The 12,718-nt window shown below is 51.2% G+C and overlaps 6 protein-coding genes across 6 annotated transcripts; 2 read left to right on the top strand and 4 right to left on the bottom strand.

Annotated features, from left to right (window-relative positions):
* Positions 1 to 169: 169 nt before the first annotated feature.
* On the bottom strand, positions 170 to 1,943 carry N7525_005436 (uncharacterized protein; the record flags this gene model as incomplete). Its single annotated transcript, XM_002564771.2, has 4 exons — positions 170 to 300; positions 399 to 1,437; positions 1,503 to 1,666; positions 1,727 to 1,943. The coding sequence occupies 4 exons, from the start codon at positions 1,941 to 1,943 to the stop codon at positions 170 to 172; spliced, it is 1,551 nt and encodes a 516-aa protein (XP_002564817.2).
* Positions 1,944 to 2,668: 725 nt separating this feature from the next.
* N7525_005435 (uncharacterized protein) lies at positions 2,669 to 3,225 on the bottom strand (the record flags this gene model as incomplete). The annotated part of the gene is made up of 3 exons (XM_061213404.1): positions 2,669 to 2,696; positions 2,845 to 3,123; positions 3,185 to 3,225. The coding sequence occupies 3 exons, from the start codon at positions 3,223 to 3,225 to the stop codon at positions 2,669 to 2,671; spliced, it is 348 nt and encodes a 115-aa protein (XP_061070425.1).
* A 327-nt stretch (positions 3,226 to 3,552) lies between these two features.
* Positions 3,553 to 5,942, top strand: N7525_005434 (GTPase-activating protein GYP1; the record flags this gene model as incomplete). Its single annotated transcript, XM_061213403.1, has 6 exons — positions 3,553 to 3,676; positions 3,751 to 3,850; positions 3,930 to 4,582; positions 4,636 to 5,516; positions 5,575 to 5,667; positions 5,724 to 5,942. The coding sequence occupies 6 exons, from the start codon at positions 3,553 to 3,555 to the stop codon at positions 5,886 to 5,888; spliced, it is 2,016 nt and encodes a 671-aa protein (XP_061070424.1). The 3' UTR covers positions 5,889 to 5,942.
* Positions 5,943 to 5,967: 25 nt separating this feature from the next.
* Positions 5,968 to 7,382, bottom strand: N7525_005433 (dimethyladenosine transferase; the record flags this gene model as incomplete). Its single annotated transcript, XM_002564774.1, has 5 exons — positions 5,968 to 6,658; positions 6,741 to 6,805; positions 6,862 to 7,083; positions 7,144 to 7,181; positions 7,238 to 7,382. 5 exons carry the CDS (start codon positions 7,380 to 7,382, stop codon positions 5,968 to 5,970), a joined length of 1,161 nt encoding a protein of 386 aa, XP_002564820.1.
* A 202-nt stretch (positions 7,383 to 7,584) lies between these two features.
* On the top strand, positions 7,585 to 10,585 carry N7525_005432 (U4/U6-U5 snRNP complex subunit PRP6; the record flags this gene model as incomplete). Its single annotated transcript, XM_002564775.1, has 3 exons — positions 7,585 to 7,964; positions 8,068 to 10,357; positions 10,442 to 10,585. The coding sequence occupies 3 exons, from the start codon at positions 7,585 to 7,587 to the stop codon at positions 10,583 to 10,585; spliced, it is 2,814 nt and encodes a 937-aa protein (XP_002564821.1).
* A 550-nt stretch (positions 10,586 to 11,135) lies between these two features.
* Positions 11,136 to 12,686, bottom strand: N7525_005431 (TADA1 family protein; the record flags this gene model as incomplete). The annotated part of the gene is made up of 4 exons (XM_002564776.1): positions 11,136 to 11,809; positions 11,906 to 12,014; positions 12,078 to 12,352; positions 12,479 to 12,686. 4 exons carry the CDS (start codon positions 12,684 to 12,686, stop codon positions 11,136 to 11,138), a joined length of 1,266 nt encoding a protein of 421 aa, XP_002564822.1.
* Between the last annotated feature and the right edge of the window lie 32 nt (positions 12,687 to 12,718).

Genomic DNA, 12,718 nt, shown 5'->3' with positions numbered 1-12,718 from the left:
GGTTGTCCACTTCGCCCTGGCTGGAGGCCACGCAATTATCAATCCATGAGGCCCAAAATCGCTGGCCTCAGGTAAAAAAAAGACTTAAAAAACACATGAAAGAAACGAAATCGTATCTGAAAACGAGAAGAGACTAGATGCGTCACTTGAAATGGCCATAATAAGCAGATTAGCGCTGGTAAGGATGGAAGGCACGGTGTCCACCTCGGCCGCCACCACGGTAGTTCGCACCAGGCTTGCCGGCGTTACGGGGTCCAGTGGGGGCATTAGCGGGCGCAGTGCTCTGGGGCTGAGTGGTTCCTGTTTGACAGAAGTGTTAGTTAATGTGAACAAATGAAATAAGAACGGAATTGGGATGAAAGGGTCATAATATGCAAAGACTCGTAAGAATCACATACCACTACCCGAACTTCCAATGCGTCTCATACCTGCTGGTCCGGTCGGGACGTGAGGTTGAGGAACTTCATCGTACATGCCCTCCCACGAAGTTGGGCCACCCTGCTGCTGGTAAGGCGAGAAACCGCGAGGGTCCATCGAACGGTTCATCTGCTGTTGTTCATACTTCTGCTGCTCGAAGGCAATCTGCTCAGTGGCGTTGTATCCCGGTCCAGCCTGTCCTCTGGCTGCGTTTGGGGTTCCGTTGTTGTAGTTGGCAGCCATAGCGGCGGCGTTGGGGGTGGGGCTGGCGGAATCGCTGCCTGGACCACCGGGGGTGTTGGATTGGTTGGGCTGCATCATGGCGGTGTTCATCATGTTGGGCATAGCCTGCTGGGAGCCAGGGCTCTGAGGGCCAGGGCTCATAGTACCTTGCTGCTGCGCACCCATTTGCTGTTGCTGTTGCTGGCGCATCTGCATCTGCTGCTGCTGCTGCTGCATCTGCTGCATCTGCTGCATCTGAGCCATCATGGCGGGGTTCATGTTCATAGCGCCACCCATGTTCATACCGGGCATTCCTCCCTGACCAGCAGCCATCTGATGCTGCAAAACGGTAAAGTACTGTTGCATGCGTTGCCAGTATTGGGCCATCATCTGAGGAGTCATGGTACTACCCTGTCCCTGCTGAGCGGCTTGCTGCTGACCTCCGTCGTTCTGGCTTTGGTCGCGGTATCCTCCGGCGCGGTGGCCTCCGCGTTGATCGTTGTTCTCACGCAGGTTGCCACGGGGCTGTGCCTTCTTGACCTCAATTGGCTTGCCAAGAATCTCAAGAGGACGGGAGAGAGCCTTCTCAACAGCAGCATCACCGTCAAAAGTAACGAAACCAAATCCGCGGGGACGTCCAGTGTCCTTGTCCATCATAAGAGTAGCATCCACAACACGGCCGAACTGCATAAAGAATTGCTTAAAGTCCTGCTCGGTAGCCTCCTGGCTAACGCCGCCAACGAAAATCTTCGAAGTCTTCTCCTGTTCATCGCGAGGAATAGCACGCTTGGGATCAATCTTCGATATTGGTCAGCAAACAGTTCATTTTTCCCTAATTGTCCCAACTGTGAGATAGTTCTTACAATCTTTCCATCCAGATAATGCTCCTTCACCATCACAGTATTGACAGTCTTAGCGTCACGGAAAGTCAAAAATCCAAAGCCGCGAGAGCGTCCAGTGGCGCTATCCCTCATTACGGTGCACTCCTGAACCTCACCGAATTGAGAAAAGTAGTCACGGAGGGACTCTAAACATCAAGATATGTTAGCTAGATCACGCGTTTTCCGCGTAACAAAGACATATTTACCGTCTGTAGTTTCCCAGTTCAGACCACCGATGAACATCTTTCTAACCATTGAGTAGTCACCGGTTAGCGAACGTTCAGAGCAAAGACGATAAGCAGAATCTCCAGGGGAACGATATTCAACGAGCGACATGACGATGAAGAAGACAATGTGGTAGAAAATAATAATGAGGGTAGGAAGTAAATCAATGTGCAAAGGTGGCGGGGTATTGCTATTCATGGGCTATTCGAGTGCGAAAAGCTTTCGCTATTCTGAGCATAACCGCCCAAAACAGGGCAGGTGCTAGGTCGGTACATGACCCTTGTAACTCGTAGTCACTGTCAATGTATACTTGTATGGTCTTGAGAGACTTTGATGTTCATGACCGGGATTTAACGTCAAGCCCACTGGTTTACATGGGCCATGCTGAATTCATATCCTCCTCTTTCTGAACTGCTCAAGCCGGGGACAGGCGAGATGAGAAGCGTGGAGGTGCAAGTATTTCAGTCGTAAAAAGTGAATTGTCACTGTCTGTCTGTCTGACCCGTGAAAACCTTTGCCTTGTCTAACACAGAGTCCCAAGCTAGATAGCTACTTCTGCTCTGCCCTATCAAGGTATATCGACAGGAAACTATATAGTATCCGCTGTACTATATATCGTTTGTGACAAAGGTCCGTGGGTGGCGGTTGATTTGCGCAAGAAATTGTCTTGATCAAGGGCTCCAGGCGATGTGCCCTTTGAGCTTCTGCTGGATTCCGGGCAGCAAATGCTAGAGTATCCCGATATGATCCGTAGACTTTGGTGGACGTTGGTGGTTGTGTGAAGGCGTTCCTCGAACTGATATGTTGATTGGCCGCCGAGCCCGCATTTTGTTTTCCCTCCATTTCAAGGTTGAAGACGCGAGCGCCATCAACCAACCGGTAAAATTTTCCTCAAATAGCCCATACTCCACAGCCCAGAGAGATCATAACCCGCAGATATGAGACTCCTTCCTGCACCCAGAATTGTAGTTGAACCCATGAATAGCAATTGGCGTCACCAGGCTTGTACCAGCGAGGTAAAGCCCCAAACCAGACGAATACATGCAACTGGGTAGAGTTCGAATGCGGAGATGTAAAGAAATGCAATTAGTGGACTTACCCGTCTTCTTTGATTCCTGTTCCATGAGACTCGGCTTCGACAGGAGGGGGTGCCTGGGTAGTGGCAGGGGTGCCATAAGCGTTTCCGGAGCCATTGTGATAACCAGGGTCAAACTCTGAAGGCTGAGCAGGTTGCGATTCATATGTGCTGACAGGGGCAGGGGCGAAATCCTGTCCCGCACCCTCTCCAGCAGGAGCAAGGTTGGTCGCGCCTACATCAGTAGGCTTTGGCGCCTCAGCGGCTGCAGTGGTACGATTGGTAGTCTCATCGGCATCGTAACTAAAAATTGAAGTTTGATCAGAAATCCGTTATTCAGTGTGAAGTGAAGTAGAAAACATACAGATCAGCGAAGAGATCATCTCCATCCTCTGGGTCAGCCATGATAACACAGTGAGCAGTCAATAAAGCGATAAGACAGCTAGTCAAGGGAATAAGCGTAACCCTAGTAAATCAGAGTAGAAGCAAAACAGAACTAAGAAGAAGAGCGAAAATCTTGTGAGCGAGCGGGAGAAGAGAAGAAGAGAAGTCCAACCGCGGGAGTCCCCAAGCGGAGCGCTTATGTAATGCCGTTGTCTTCACGACTCGGGACGAAAGCTAGACATTCTGGATCTATACATGCTTAGAACCTACAGTATTGCTTTGGTTTGTCCTTTATTTCGAGTTTATCCCTCCTAAATATGGTCTATTGATCTTCTATTTTGTTCCTACATGGCCTGGCTGCAGGATACGGCATTCATCCCATCACAGTGCCACCCCGCACGTGTATCAGACTCCCGCATGAGCACACCACTTTCGGAATCCCTATACAATGGCGAACAAAAAAGGGCAGCAGGTATGTTAATCTTCCCAACCTTAAAGCTTTCTTGAATCCTTCTCTGCTGGCCATTGAGCTAACCGCATCCCTAGGAAATGGTCCAGCTTGGTTCGTATCTTTAGCCTCTCCTTCGCATTTTAATCGCAGCTATAGCTTACATGGCCTTTCTTCCCATTTTGCAGACAAGTCGGAGTAAGTGAAAGCTTTATATGCCCTCTTCTACAGCTGTAGAAGTACCTATAAGGTCTATCGAATGCTAACATCTTCGAAGACGTTCCGAATCACCATTCTGGGCTGGCCGAAGTACGCCCCTAAGCCAGGGATCATCGAAGTTCTATGGCTCGAATACTGTTGTTGGCGCATCGTACTCGCATGCCAATATTGTACAGTATGTTAGCAATGCATCCTACAGATCCAGCAATTGGTCGGAAACAATGACTGACAAGTGTCTTTTTTTTGGTAGACCTACCTCGGCCCCGAAAACACCGCCGAAGCCATCAGCGACAAATACTCCATCGAACCTGGCTCGCAGGGCAGGAAACCTGGTTGCCTCACCTCCCCGGCAACCCTACCCCGGCATTATGACCGAAGGGGTCGACGAGTGGAGTCGTGACCCCACGGAAGATGATGATGAAGAAGAAGATGATGACGACGAGATTGTTTATGATGATGACGAAGATGAATTCGGACTCCCTAGTCTTGCTAGTATGAGGAGGAAAAAATCCGCGCCTCTTAAGGCCCAGAATATTGATTTCAGTGGTGGGGCAGGCAACCCCTCAACCCTTGGGTATGGATTGGCAGCTGCCAACAGGCAACGCGCGAATAGTGCAGATATCGCGGAAGAGCGTGGTGCCCCGATGTATCCAACTGCTCGCAAGGGAGAAGGGAAGATCCTGCGGCCTCAATACAAGGACATCTTACAAGGTATGTACGAGATGATCACAGAAAAAAAAGTAGGGCAATGCTGACAGTTATAGACCCTGCTAATGCTTTGAACCTCATCAACCACTCCCCACCTCCTATAGATGCTTCGCCCAAAGACAGGGACATCCATTCGAGTCGCATTACGCGAATCAACAAGTTCAAGCGCATCCTACAAGCAAGTACGGTATCTCCTACTGAACTGCGGGATCTCGCTTGGTCAGGTGTCCCGGAAGAAGTGCGGCCAATGACTTGGCAGCTTCTCCTTGGCTATCTTCCTACAAATAGTGAACGACGTGTCTCTACTCTGGAACGGAAGCGTAAGGAGTACCTTGATGGAGTCCGGCAGGCCTTTGAACGAGGCAGCGGGTCAAGCTCTGCAAATCCGCCTTCAAACAAGGGCCGCGGGAGAGGACTTGACGAGGCAGTATGGCACCAGATTAGCATTGATGTCCCGCGCACCAGCCCCCACATTCCGCTGTACGGCTATGAAGCCACCCAGCGGTCTTTGGAACGCATCCTTTATCTCTGGGCCATTCGACACCCAGCAAGTGGTTATGTTCAAGGTATCAATGATCTAGTCACACCATTCTGGCAGGTCTTCCTGGGCGTTTACATAACCGACTTGAATGTTGAAGAAGGCATGGACCCAGGCCAATTGCCTCGAAGTGTGTTAGATGCGGTGGAAGCGGACACTTTTTGGTGTCTGACCAAGCTGCTGGATGGTATCCAGGACAATTACATTTATGCCCAGCCTGGCATCCACCGACAGGTCAGGGCACTACGAGACTTGACAGTGCGCATCGATGCAGCACTGGCAAAGCACCTTGAGCAAGAAGGTGTGGAATTTATGCAATTTAGTTTCCGATGGATGAACTGCTTGCTCATGCGGGAAATGAGCATCAAAAATACGATACGCATGTGGGACACGTACATGGTATGTTTCCCCCTAGGGAACTTTTTTTTTTTTTGCATGATACTGATCGTCATTCTAGGCTGAGGAGCAGGGCTTCTCTCGATTCCACCTCTATGTCTGCGCCGCATTCTTGGTCAAATGGACGGATCAATTGGTCAAGATGGATTTCCAGGTACGATTTCCGAGGTGAATATCGTCACTATTAGACAGTAACTAACGTTCTTTCAGGAGGTCATGATGTTCCTCCAGGCATTGCCAACGAAGGGTTGGACCGAGAAAGATATTGAGCTCTTACTGAGCGAAGCATTTATCTGGCAAAGCCTGTTTCAAGACTCGCGTGCTCATCTCCGGCCTGCTGGTGATGAACCTCCTGGAAATGGTATCTTTTATTGATAGTAATCATAATTCATGACCCGAATTCTCAACTTCTGTTTTCGGATGCTTTTCCCGGGGCAGACATGATCTGTCTCGCTCAATTGAAATGAATGCCCTTTTGGTTGAATGCCCACAGCAGCTTCAAGAAATCATTCTCATCACACATTCTCGCGCGCTTCTCTCCGAGGCCAGTGTCATCGTCCAGGACCTGGCGCACCTTTTCACGGACTAGCTCCGCAACCTTGCCACGCTTCTTGCGCGAAGCTCCATTCTTGAGTGCTGCTTCGAGGCGGGCATTTGTGGTCTCCTTAAAGAAATCAGGAACATCGTCATCGTCCATATCCATGACCTCGTCGACCGGTTCCTCGGCAGCCTGTCCCTCCTCTTGCTCCTCGCCCATGTCCATCGCCATGGCATCATCATTGGCGACTTCAACCGGGCCATCCTCCACTGGGATGTCATTTTGCGCACACCATGTCCGATAGTTTGCCTCTAGCAATTCCATGATGCTTGACGTACCAATGAAACTAGACCGGAGAGTCTTGTTCTTCCGAACGAAAACAATTCGCAAAAGACCATCCCACTCTTCGTAGTTGACCTGTGGTCGTGGATTCTTAGGGACCATTCGAATAACGCTGGACTCGACTTGTGGCGGTGGCTTGAAGTTGTTCTTGCCAACCTTCATGATATGATCGATCTTGGCCCACATTTGCGCGTTGACTGAAAGTCGACTGTAAAGTTTGTCGCCGGGCTTGGCGAATAAACGCAGAGCGAATTCACGTTGGAACCTGTATGGGTAGTTCACATGTAAGCCCTCAATTACACAGACAACGTTTCTGAGTACGTCTAGCCTTGATGACGGATACTTACATGAGAATGCAGGAACGAGGCGCAGGAGATGTAGCTAGGAGTTTGAATGTGAGAGGAGAAGAGATCTTGACTCTGTTAGACTCGGGAAGAACGTTCGTAAAAGATTTGGAGTTGTACATACCTGGTAGGGAGTATTACTGATGCAGACATCGAAGTATGGGAGCTCTGTCTTCATCACATCTCCAAGAATGACCTCTAGGCGCTTTTGGTATGGTGTGGACTGGAAGCGCTTGGTGACTTCTGCAGCCATACGAGGATCCAATTCCACGGCGATGCATTTCTTCGCCTTTTCCAAAATCTTGGCTGTCAAGTTACCTGTACCGGGACCAATTTCAAGGACGACCTGTTGATTCACACCATTAGTGTTTGTCAAGTCAACTAATGTCTTTTGTAAGTCACTCACATCGCTTTGCTTGAGCTCGGCCTTTTCCACAATTGCAGCTAGATAACACCATGTTAACTATAGAATACTCAGTGCAGTGAAAAGAAACCCGTACCAGCGATACCAGGGTTCTTCAGAACGTGCTGGCCAATATCAGTGTTCATCTTGAAGATGCTGTGAGCAGCTTTTGTCTTGGCAGCAGCATCTGACAGGCCCTGCGAAGCGGCGCTGTTGCGCTTCGGCTTGTTGACCTTTGGCATCTTGAAATAACGAGCCTCTGTAATTTGATAGATATAAGAAGAAACCAGAGAGAAAGCCTGCGGCAACAAAGTACATCGACTCCAATGTGGGAACTTTTTTTTGCGATAAGATTGTCGGTCCTGGAATTACTATCTTCCGGGCCCGCCGCCTTAGCCTTCTGCGCCGTCGACGTCGAGCTCTTCGAATTGTGTTGTGCCCAACATGGCGTCTGGAAGAAAGGATTTCCTGAGCCAGGCAGCGCCTGAGAACTATGTTGCTGGTCTAGGTCGTGGTGCGACAGGATTCACCACTCGCTCCGATCTTGGCCCGGCGCGCGAAGGACCTACGCCCGAACAGATCCAGGCTGCTCTGACCAAGAGAGCTCAGCTTCTGGGAGCTGCTGCACCCACTGCCTACGGCGCCACTACTCGAGAAAAAGGCGGGAAAGAGGAAGATCAGGAGGAGGAAGATGAGCGGTTCCAGGACCCCGAGAACGAGGCCGGGCTGTTCGCATACGGACAGTTCGACCAAGAAGACGATGAGGCAGACCGCATCTACCAGGAGGTAGACGAAAAGATGGATAAGCGTCGGAGAGCGCGCAGGTTAGTAATATCCCCTCCCATAACCCCTTCAAAACCATTTGTTTATCGGGTTAGCCCCGGTTGTTTGGACAGAGTACCGACATGAATCGTTCGCCACCTACAGGGAAGCTCGAGAAAAAGCCGAACAACAAGAATACGAACGCAACAACCCGAAGATCCAACACCAATTTGCCGATCTGAAACGCACACTGGCCTCAGTGTCTGAAGAAGACTGGGCCAACCTCCCAGAGGTTGGAGACTTGACGGGCAAGCATCGACGAGATAAACAGAATGCCCGACAGCGGCACTACGCCGTCCCGGATAGTGTCATTGCTGGCGCGAGAGACTCAGCGCAATACGGAACGACAATTGCCGAAGATGGTACGGAAACGAGTGTCGGCGAAGGAGAAAGCGCAGACAGCGCCATGATGAACTTCGCAGATATCGGTGCGGCGCGTGATAAAGTGTTGAAGGTCCGACTTGACCAGGCTGCGCTGGGCTCATCCACCGAAACATCCGGAACCGCTACGAATGTCGACCCCAAGGGTTACCTCACCAGCTTGACACAATCAGAGGCTAAAGCCGGTGAAGTTGAGGTGGGCGATATCAAGCGAGTTCGTACTCTGTTAGAATCCGTCACCAAGACCAACCCTAAGCATGCTCCTGGTTGGATTGCGTTAGCCCGTCTGGAGGAGCTTGCCGGCCGGATTGTGGCTGCTAGGACACTCATCGCTAAGGGCTGTGAACTTTGCCCGAAAAGCGAAGATGCATGGCTAGAGAACATTCGACTCAATGAAGGTCACAATGCAAAGGTCATTGCAGCGAATGCTATCAAGAACAATGACCGTTCCACAAGACTCTGGACTGAGGCCATGAGATTAGAAACGGATACCCGTGCCAAGAAGAACGTTCTTCGACAAGCTATTCTACACATTCCCCAATCGGTGCAGATCTGGAAGGAAGCTGTCAATCTAGAAGATGATCCTGCCGATGCGCGCTTGCTGTTGGCCAAGGCCGTTGAAATCATTCCTCTGTCGGTCGAGTTGTGGCTTGCTCTTGCTCGTCTTGAGACACCAGAAAATGCACAGAAAGTCTTGAATGCTGCTCGCAAGGCTGTTCCTACCAGTTATGAAGTCTGGATTGCTGCAGCTCGACTCCAGGAACAGATGGGTACATTCGCGAAGGTCAATGTCATGAAGCGTGCTATTCAGTCTTTGGCTCGAGAGAATGCCATGCTGAAGAGAGAGGAATGGATCACAGAAGCCGAGAAATGTGAAGCCGAAGGCGCTGTTCTTACATGTGGTAGTATCATCCAGGAGACTCTCGGATGGGGCCTGGATGAGGATGATGATCGAAAAGATATCTGGATGGACGACGCCAAGGCCAGCATTGCCCGTGGTAACTATGAGACTGCCCGGGCAATTTACGCTTACGCCCTGCGAGTCTTTGTGAACCGCCGATCAATCTGGCTCGCGGCAGCGGACCTGGAGCGCAACCACGGCACCAAAGAAGCTCTCTGGCAGGTTCTGGAGAAGGCAGTCGAAGCGTGCCCCCAGAGCGAGGAACTCTGGCTCCTTCTCGCCAAGGAGAAGTGGCAGTCTGGCGACATTGACGATGCTCGCCGAGTCCTCGGCCGTGCTTTCAATCAAAACCCCAACAACGAAGATATCTGGCTGGCTGCTGTCAAGTTAGAAGCCGACGCCAAAAAGACCGATCAAGCCAGAGAGCTTCTGGCTACCGCCCGTCGCGAAGCCGGCACAGATCGCGTGTGGACCAAGAGCGTTGCTTTCGAGCGGCAGCTCGGCAACATCGACGACGCTCTGGACCTAGTAAACCAAGGCCTCCAACTCTTCCCGAAGGCCGACAAGCTCTGGATGATCAAGGGCCAAATCTACGAAGCGCAGAACAAGCTCCCGCAGGCGCGCGAGGCATATGGAACAGGCACCCGAGCCTGCCCCAAGTCTGTTGCGCTATGGCTACTTGCCTCGCGACTAGAAGAAAAAGCGGGCGCCGTCGTCCGGGCTCGATCCGTCCTCGATCGAGCGCGTTTGGCCGTTCCCAAGAATCCCGAGCTCTGGACCGAAAGTGTGCGCGTTGAACGTCGCGCCAACAACATCGCCCAGGCCAAGGTCATCATGGCGCGCGCGATCCAGGAAGTCCCAACATCGGGGCTTCTGTGGAGCGAAAGCATTTGGTACCTCGAGCCCCGTGCTCAGCGCAAGGCACGCAGTCTGGAGGCCATCAAGAAGGTCGAGAACGACCCAATTCTATTCATTACTGTCGCGCGTATCTTCTGGGGCGAGCGTCGGTTGGAGAAGGCCATGACCTGGTTTGAGAAGGCGATCGTCTTGGATAGTGATTACGGTGATGGCTGGGCTTGGTATTACAAGTTCCTTATGCAGCATGGCACTGAGGTTTGTTATCCCCCTTCCGCTTTTTCATTCATTCTTTAGGCTCTCTGTTATTATTGGAATATCCAGCTGACATCTACGTTACAGGAAAAACGATCGGATGTCGTGTCGAAGTGCATCTCGATGGAACCCAAGCACGGTGAGGTCTGGCAGTCCATCGCGAAGGACCCAGTCAATGCCTACAAGACCACGGAGGAGATTTTGAAGCTCGTGGCAAGTACCATCAACTAGCTGGCATGTTCATTGGGGGTGTATTGTCTACAGGCGTTCGGGGGCAAATCGCCCATGGAATTCAATACTTGACAGGAATCTGTCTCTGTTAGATGTCTAAAAGTCCATGTCCTAATGTGTAACTATGCAATAACTCTCAAGATAACCAAGTAGCAAAATAGAATCCATGGGTATCGAGCAAGCTTGACCTCCTCTTGCCAACAGGGGTCATGGCCATCCGGCTTTTTAGGTCTCTTGCTTTCTCTTCATCCTCGAGATATCGACCGCTTCGCCTTGTCCCTTAAGAAGCGATACTGTACATGACCAAGATAGGAAGGTGAAACATAGGGGACAAGGCAGAGGCGGTTAAGACAATATCTTCAAACTCCAAGTCCATATGCAAATCATGTGGTGTCACAAGTAGTGACAGGCCCCCCGGTAGTACCCAGACGCCGTGAGCCACCATCCAAACCGTGAGTAGAATAAAATAAAATAAAAAGAGCAGAAAAACCATGTAATGTGGCATGTATGAAACGGGAGTAAAAAAAAAGTCAACGGGGGTATAAAATTATCATGCGGCCATGGACAGACACTCATCGAGCAAAGAGCTCAACTGATTCCGATCACCAATTGTGCCACCTTCCCAGTCTAGGAGAGAACCGTCTTCGTCTTCGTCTTCGTCCAAGTCCATCTCGTCTTCGGGTTTGACATCATGATGCGGCTCACCAACGCCATTCTCCAGCCGTTCGTGTCTTTCGGTCTCGAGTTCGTCTTCGAGGTACCCGTTCATGATCTGGTCTACAATGAGTGGCATGTGACCGAGGACACCACCGCCCAACTCCAAAGTCAACCGTAGGTCTCTAACGCCCAATGGTTTTCGAATGCTGGCCTCTTTCGCTTCAACGGGGAGTAGGCCTGTGGCCGCATCCTTAGTGATTTCCCCACGTGTGTATGCGAGTTCTTCGACTTCCAGTTGGTGTCGGTACTGACGCATCATCATGTTATTGATTGTACCGGACGGGCCATTCGAACGGGTGCGCGAGAATACCGCGGACAAGACTTCCTTCACGAAAGTCTCCGTCGCAATTGCCATAAACTCAGCACATGGGAGCCCTGCACCGCTGGGTAGAGATTCTTCGTAGCATATGGGGACCATGCGGGCATGGATGGATTCGGCATCGGGGAATTCGCCTGTTTCTGCGGCCAGGGGCTGGGCATATCGTTTTCGGATTTCGAGTTCCCAGTCTGTAATTGAGGAGGAAGGTTAGGCACTATTTCCTGACAGGGGACCACGGGAACGGAGAGGATATCTCGAGTTCGACGCGAAGGGTGTCGCCTTACTAGTTTTGTTCAGTCCACCTGCACTTGCGGGGACCTGGCTGGGTAATTTGAATTGCTTAGCTAGATGGCTTTCTTCCAGCTCTGTGGGCACCGTCTCATTGGGATCTCGCTGGTAATCATTAGCTGTGGGTTTCTGGGATGAAGGTGTTCCTCATCGTTTGCGACTACGTACCTCTGGGATTCCCTTTATGCGCCGACGGTCCCTCGGAGGCAATTTCATAACCTCCGTCTTCAACCTTTGTTCCGCAGCATCTCCGGAGACGGGTTTCGACACGGTTGATGGTTTATCGTTGGCCGATACCCAGTTTGCGACGCCATGATCGGGGAGGTCTCGCGTGAGGTTTCCGATGAGCGCGCATACGAAATTGTTATGTAGATGTTCGTTTTTAGGATCGGCGCATAAGAAGTAGTCGACTCGTGATGAGTATTCGCTCTGGTTGTAATGTCCTATCCATCAGGCAAGAGGTCAGGAGGTGATCGAACCGAGGCCAATAGATAGGAAGGGGGAAACAGTCGGCGCGGAGCTCAAGCAATCGTTCTCCGATGAGCAATTCCATGCGCATCATGACATACCTAGTAAGAAAAGGGCAGTGGACTCTTTGTACTCAGCCCACTTGTCTCCGATGGCGGCCTTCAGGTCCGTGTAGGCATGCTCCAGCTCTAGCCGCGGTACCGATATCAGAGCTCTGGAGGTTTTCGCGGATACTGAGCCGTTGGGCACGGCGCCCTTTGGATTTGAGACAGAGTCCCTCCGACTCAGAGCTGCCGGATCAATCTGCATGGTTGCTGGACTCGCGAGAGCGCGACGGTCGA

The sequence above is a fragment of the Penicillium rubens genome (genome assembly GCF_028828025.1).
Source record: "Penicillium rubens strain IBT 27055 chromosome Unknown utg000002l_segment0_segment0, whole genome shotgun sequence".
Classification (NCBI taxonomy): Eukaryota; Fungi; Ascomycota; class Eurotiomycetes; order Eurotiales; family Aspergillaceae; genus Penicillium; species Penicillium rubens.
This window is presented reverse-complemented; position numbering and strand designations above follow the sequence as displayed.